General features: G+C 46.0%; 1 protein-coding gene across 1 annotated transcript in view; it reads right to left on the reverse strand.

Annotated features, from left to right (window-relative positions):
- ARID2 (AT-rich interaction domain 2) overlaps nucleotides 1-5,180 on the reverse strand; it is a 56,099-nt gene extending 50,919 nt beyond the window's left edge. Inside the window, exons 1-3 of the mRNA XM_072146840.1 lie at nucleotides 4,064-5,180; nucleotides 1,936-2,029; nucleotides 698-795 (exon numbers count right to left, since the gene is read on the reverse strand). Of these exons, the coding sequence (XP_072002941.1) occupies nucleotides 698-795; nucleotides 1,936-2,029; nucleotides 4,064-4,155 (284 nt within the window). The 5' untranslated portion in view covers nucleotides 4,156-5,180. The remainder of the gene's footprint in view (nucleotides 1-697; nucleotides 796-1,935; nucleotides 2,030-4,063) is intronic.
- Nucleotides 5,181-7,240: the final 2,060 nt, after the last annotated feature.

The following is a 7,240-nucleotide window of genomic DNA, read 5'->3' on the forward strand; positions in this document are numbered from 1 at the left end:
AGCCTGAGAAATCACATGCCGTGTATATCCTGCCTGTGAAAGCCTGTTTACACCAACAGCGCTCTCCACTGTTAAAGGAAACCTACCACTTGGGATAGGGCTTATAAGCTGGACATGCCGTGCACCAGCTCAGGGTGAGCTGGTGCCGGTGCTTATTTCCGTTATGTTTTTAAACAGTTTTAAAGTGTTTTAACAGTTTATTAATGTTTATATCCTTACTGGCTTTCCCGCACCGGGGTCCGCTCTCGGCGCACCCTGAGCGCTACCTCTTCCTATTCAGATGCATGCACGGTCGCGCGCATGGTGCGGGAAAGCCAGTAAGGATATAAACATTAATAAACTGTTAAAACACTTTAAAACGGTTTAAAAACATAACGGAGATAAGCGCCGGCACCAGCTCACCCTGAGCTGGTGCACGGCATGTCCAGCTTATCAGCCCTATCCCAAGTGGTAGGTTTCCTTTAAGAAGCACTTGAGATTCACACAATTTTGTCAGATGCAATTTTGTTCATATCAGAAGCTTAATTCTTTATAGAGATAACAGACTTTAAATGAGGGGTGCACCATCTATTAACCTACAGACAATACCTCATGTCACTATCCATTAACCCCTAGTTAATTAGGCCAAACCTCATGTAAATATGCCAAATACATTTCTGACATTCACACTCATCACATAGAATAAAAGGGGACTCACCGCAAGTAATACTGTTTGAGAGCGAAGGCAGCATTAGCGCAGCCCCGGGGGAAGCTGAACTCTTCTACGATTTCTCCCCACTGGTTCTTCTCGGAGACCTAGAAGACGTAGAGGAGACAGTGAGGGGCTACCCTGGTGCCTTCAGCAGGGCATAGAAGTAATGGTCAGTGATGGGAGGAAATCACTGGAGCAACACAGGGCTACGCTATTCCCTCTATAGAGGTCAATACTGCAGCATACACCAGTGATTGTGCTACACTACACCCTCCTCCTACACTCTGCTCTCAGGACGATCAGTGTTGTGTAATGTCCACCAATTTTTACCTGCATGGGAAGCAGTGAGAGAGGGGAAAATCAACACATGGAGCCGCGGCAGAGAATGAAGACAGGCCACGCACACCACTGCCTGCTAGGCATATACAGACTCATAGGCATTGCCTGGAAGGGCGCTGAGGGAGGAGTGCACACTATACATTGGATGCCACACTCCAATACTACTGGCTGCCCAGACTATAAAACCATTAACCGGGCTACCCATATGTACCATGGATTTCTTGTGTACACTGTATCAGACAAAGGTTTTTTTGTGTGGCAGATCCTTTTCTTCTCTAGGAGCAGTAAGAAGGGTTAAGAAATAATGCAGCCGATATAAGCTGAATTACTTACAGAAATGTCCCATGCAATTTGTTGATCCCCAGGACTGTAACAAGAGGGCACAACAAGAGGGCATCCCCTAGAGCTACACAGGAAGAGGTTATGTACTGTAAGAGATGTGTCCAGGTAAATACTGTAAGTTTTCAGAGGTGGCCTGGGTGCTTAGCAGAATATACACTGCTATAATTAAAGCTCTTCTCAGGTTTATGTCTGATGTCACATTAAAAGCCTCCTTTACAGTTTCCATTAAAAATCATGTACAAGTACCGTAGTATTTATAGAGGTTGTGAAAGTTGCCTTGTAGTTACTAACTGATCATCCAGGCATTTATCTAAGGTCAGGAATTATTATTTTCTCTTGTAGAGGTTTTCTTTAAATCATCAGTGTAAGGTAACAGGTAGAACTGGGTAGACTTACAAGCTGTATAAGTATGTAGATTTAGTTGGATATGCAAGGAGTGTGCATATAAGGATAGTGAGAAGAGTCAGATGCCAAGTGTTGTGTATACAAGGATTACTCGGATACCACATGTGTAGAGAGTTCATAGGTCAGTGGACAGGTAGAGCACATGAAAAGTTTCTTACCTTTGCAAAACCACCCAAAGTAATGACCCTGGTGTAGAGAGAATGCAGGTCCAACTCTCTGCCCCCAACTGCAGGGATCTTCCGGAAGCGGGACCTGCGGAGACATGGACAGGAGCGCAACGTAAAGACCAATGTTGGGCTCAGTCAGTAAATGAGACCTAACTTTACAGGGTTACTTTGCGTAAGATGCATGAACATTGTATTTTTTGTATTTTGTACATGTATTTTAACATGTATTTTGTTTAGTAAAAAACAGTAACCTTTTATCTGGCTAGTAAACTACTCTTAGGTAACTTGGTATGTAAAAAGGTATAATGTTCATATATGGTGGCAAAGTATAAAGATGCAATGTCAATTATAGTCAATACATAAGCTATATGCCTATAGCTACCTTATGAACTCCAGAATTCCTTAATATTGTGTCCAACTCATACACCCTAGCAAGCAATGCCCTCATTCCAATTCTTCCATCTGACCACTCTGCAATGTACCATTTTATTTGTATATGTACCCCATGATTAATAAAGGCTATACAGGTGGTCCCCTACTTAAGAACACCCAACCTCTAGATATTTTTAATTTACTATACATATAATCAGCTATAACAGTTATCAAAGGTGTTTGCAATTAAGCTTTATTTTTAATCCTGGTTTTGATGACAAGCCAAGATTTTTAAAAATCCAACTGCGACTGTAAACCCAGGCAAATTTTTTTGGGTCTCCATTATAAAATATACAGTTCGGACTTACATACAAATTCAACTTAAGAGCAAACCCACCGAACCTATCTTGTATGTAATCCGGGGACTGCCTGTATAAAGGTTTATTATTGTACTTGAAATAAAAAGGGCACCCAGATTCGACATCCTCCCAAACGCCTGTGCTGCAACCATGCAATTTAAGGCTGTCCCATTTCTAAAATTCTGAGCTCTAGGGAACTACTGCTGTATAGAGGAGACCCCGTTTACATTGATGTCAGAGGTTCTGTCACAAAAAATAAATAAATTGTATCACCAGCACAATTTTATTTCTAGTTAAACAGACACCACGCTGGGTACTATTGCTGCTGTGGACCAATCCCCCATATAGAATATAGAAATAAAAGGCAAAAGAAGACTGAGTTGTGCAAGAGTACAATACACACTGAAATCTCTAGGGATATCAAGTTGTATTTTACTATAAAATGTATGTTTATGTTGATCATTTGTTCGAAAACATCTAAATAGCTTTGCACATGTTATCTATAACTGCTGATTTTGTGATCTTATGTATTCAAGTAAGATATAGACTACCAAAACATTGAGTTGTTACATCTACATCTTACATAGTATTTTTCTAAAAACTATAAAATTGACCTAAAAGCCTGATTCATACAGCAGCACTGTGATGTTATTTTACTTTGGCGAACCACAGCATCTGTATGAATCTCTCCACAGTTACTTTTCTCTATGTTACACTCCTGGTAGTTTCAGTGTAAGGAGTTTCCATCAGCTGCCTCTCCTGACAGCAGAGTTACACTTATGAGGAGCTTGGCTGATCTAGGCATAGCAGCCTCCTGACCCAGGATGTGATGCACTACATTTCACAGGTCCTCATGTTCACACAAGAACTGAGACCTTTAAGTCCGCATTGTTCTTATACTCAAATAAATTCCACAAAATTTACAAAAAGAGGCAACAGTGTACAGATGTTGCAGGCCATGTGACCAGTAATTTAATAAACGGAAAAATCTGAGGCCTGCTGCATGTCTTCTAATCTAAGATTAATGATACAAGTTAACAAGAAAAGCCTGAGTGAAGGTAGATAAGGAGGCCAGGTTATGCTGGGAGTTGCAGTGCTCCTCACTACAGAGAGCGATAGATGTGGTACATAGGATATCATCCACAAGTTGTCCAGCTGCAGCCTGTGACATGAGGTAACCCCTAGCAAGTTCCCCTCCTGCCCCCACACAGCACAGGTAACTTGTTGCCCCATCCCCTGGCAGGTGAGAGGATTCACACTTCCCCCTGGCACACAAGTGCAGCCCATGTGCAGGATTTCCCTCCACATAAATACACAGGGTGAGCCCCCGTTTGCCCGCCCTCCTGCCCGGGGATGCACTCAGTGCGGCTGCATGTGCAGGCTCTTACCCTCTGCTCTCATGGAACTGCCTCAGCTCGTCCAGGAAAGCCTGCCCCTTCCTCCGCTGATCGGGCTCCGATTTTACCGTCGAGTTCGACATCGTACGAGCTGTGGCCGCACAAGACTGGGCAACCCCGGGTGTCCTCAAATAACCGATTAGCGATGTCGAGGGGTAGAGAGCGCTACAGAGTGTTAATGCGGGAGGCGAGCGGCTCCGAGGCGAGGGGGTGGCGGCCTCCCGCTCCTCGGCTCTCAGGAGAGGAGGGAGCCAGCGGCCGGCCCGAGCCCGCTCATGGACCGCACAGGAGGCGCTGGCAGAAGTGGGGGAGCCGGTTCAGGGAGAGAGAGGGGGGAAGGGGGGACACGGAAAAGTTCAGGCCGCGGGCAGAGAGGGGGGTTTCACGTCGACAAGTGTGATGTGACGGCGGAGGGTCGGCCCGCTGTGGAGCGGTCGCCTCGTTCTCACGGTCCCCCTTCTTCAGCACGGACACCCGGCTGACTGGAGCCTGACACCGAGCATGTTTTTGCCGGGCCGCTGCGGGCTCCCCGTCTCCCTTTGTGTTTGTGCCTTATGCCGGCGGTAAGGCGTCGTATGCGCTCTTCTCCACGGTCTCCTACGGTGTCCTGTCGGTGCCTTCTCTCTCATGTACCCGCGCAAAGGCGGCTAGGCTGAGCTGCCGCGGAATCGAGCGCTCCTCACTCTGCCTCACAGACAAAAAGACCTAAGGCCGCGGCGGCCACTGCTGCTCCTGCTGCTGCTGGTGGTGGTGAGGGGGGCAAAAAGCGCAGAACAGCGACCCCTTAGCGTCGGCCGCAGGTACTACAAGCCGGGCCTTTACCTCGCACAGATAGCGCGCGGCCCAGGCTCGCGCACGCACCGGGAAAGAAGGGCGACGTGACCGAGCACGAGGTGGGGGCAGCTCTGAGGGGGGCGGCGGCGGCGCGCTTCTATCGGACACTGTGGCGCGCTCGCGGCGGGAAACAATAGGAAGGAAAGGCTGAGCTTGTGGGCTGCTTTAGGGGAGGTGAATAAAGTGACGACAGCGGTAGGGGACGAACCGGCTGCTTACAACATGAAACCGACCGTTGGGACCTTTAAGGGAGCGTGGGGAAAGAGTCGTATCTGTTTCAAAACGCTGAAAGAAGAAGTCATGCGCTGCTCTTCTGGTTACTTTGTTGTGACTGGAAGAAGTGGATGGACCATGTGTGCACGAGATGTGTGACTGCAGCTACCACCGCTACACGTGTAATACAGGAAATAAACACGCAGGGGCACGGAGTCCTGGGAAAATGACATGCGATTTGCATAACGTGCCTAATGGAGAAACTAACCATACGGCGGTACAATGCAGCTCTATATAGTATGGAGTTACTAACCATACGGCGCAGCTCTATATAGTATGGAGTAACTAACCATACGGGGGTACAATGCAGCCCTATATACTATGGAGTAACTAACCATACGGGGGTACAACGCAGCTCTATATAGTATGGAGTAACTAACCATACGGCGGTACAATGCAGCCCTATATAGTATGGAGAAACTAACCATACGGCGGTACAACGCAGCTCTATATAGTATGGAGAAACTAACCATACGGCGGTACAATGCAGCTCTATATAGTATGGAGTAACTAACCATACGGCGGTACAACGCAGCTCTATATAGTATGGAGTAACTAACCATACGGCGGTACAATGCAGCCCTATATAGTATGGAGAAACTAACCATACGGCGGTACAACGCAGCTCTATATAGTATGGAGTAGCTAACCATACGGGGGTACAATGCAGCTCTATATAGTATGGAGTAACTAACCATACGGCGGTACAATGCAGCCCTATATACTATGGAGTAACTAACCATACGGGGGTACAATGCAGCTCTATATAGTATGGAGTAACTAACCATACGGCGGTACAATGCAGCTCTATATAATATGTAGTAACTAACCATACGGGGGTACAACGCAGCTCTATATAGTATGGAGTAACTAACCATACGGTGGTACAACGCAGCTCTATATAGTATGGAGTAACTAACCATACGGGGGTACAATGCAGCTCTATATAGTATGGAGTAACTAACCATACGGCGGTACAATGCAGCCCTATATAGTATGGAGTAAATAACCATACGGCGGTACAATGCAGCTCTATATAGTATGGAGTTACTAACCATACGGCGCAGCTCTATATAGTATGGAGTAACTAACCATACGGGGGTATAATGCAGCCCTATATACTATGGAGTAACTAACCATACGGGGGTACAATGCAGCTCTATATAGTATGGAGTAACTAACCATACGGCGGTACAACGCAGCTCTATATAGTATGGAGTAACTAACCATACGGTGGTACAATGCAGCCCTATATAGTATGGAGAAACTAACCATACGGCGGTACAATGCAGCCCTATATAGTATGGAGTAACTAACCATACGGCGGTACAATGCAGCTCTATATAGTATGGAGTAACTAACCATACGGCGGTACAATGCAGCTCTATATAGTATGGAGTAACTAACCATACGGCGGTACAATGCAGCCCTATATAGTATGGAGTAACTAACCATACGGGGGTACAATGCAGCTCTATATAGTATGGAGTAACTAACCATACGGCGGTACAACGCAGCTCTATATAGTATGGAGAAACTAACCATACGGCGGTACAACGCAGCTCTATATAGTATGGAGTAACTAACCATACGGGGGTACAATGCAGCTCTATATAGTATGGAGTAACTAACCATACGGCGGTACAACGCAGCTCTATATAGTATGGAGAAACTAACCATACGGCGGTACAACGCAGCTCTATATAGTATGGAGTAACTAACCATACGGGGGTACAATGCAGCTCTATATAGTATGGAGTAACTAACCATACGGCGGTACAATGCAGCCCTATATACTATGGAGTAACTAACCATACGGGGGTACAATGCAGCTCTATATAGTATGGAGTAACTAACCATACGGGGGTACAATGCAGCCCTATATACTATGGAGTAACTAACCATACGGGGGTACAATGCAGCTCTATAAAGTATGGAGTAACTAACCATACGGCGGTACAATGCAGCTCTATATAATATGGAGTAACTAACCATACGGGGGTACAACGCAGCTCTATATAGTATGGAGTAACTAACCATACGGTGGTACAACGCAGCTCT

This window comes from Engystomops pustulosus, chromosome 4 (genome assembly GCF_040894005.1).
Source record: "Engystomops pustulosus chromosome 4, aEngPut4.maternal, whole genome shotgun sequence".
NCBI lineage: Eukaryota > Metazoa > Chordata > Amphibia > Anura > Leptodactylidae > Engystomops > Engystomops pustulosus.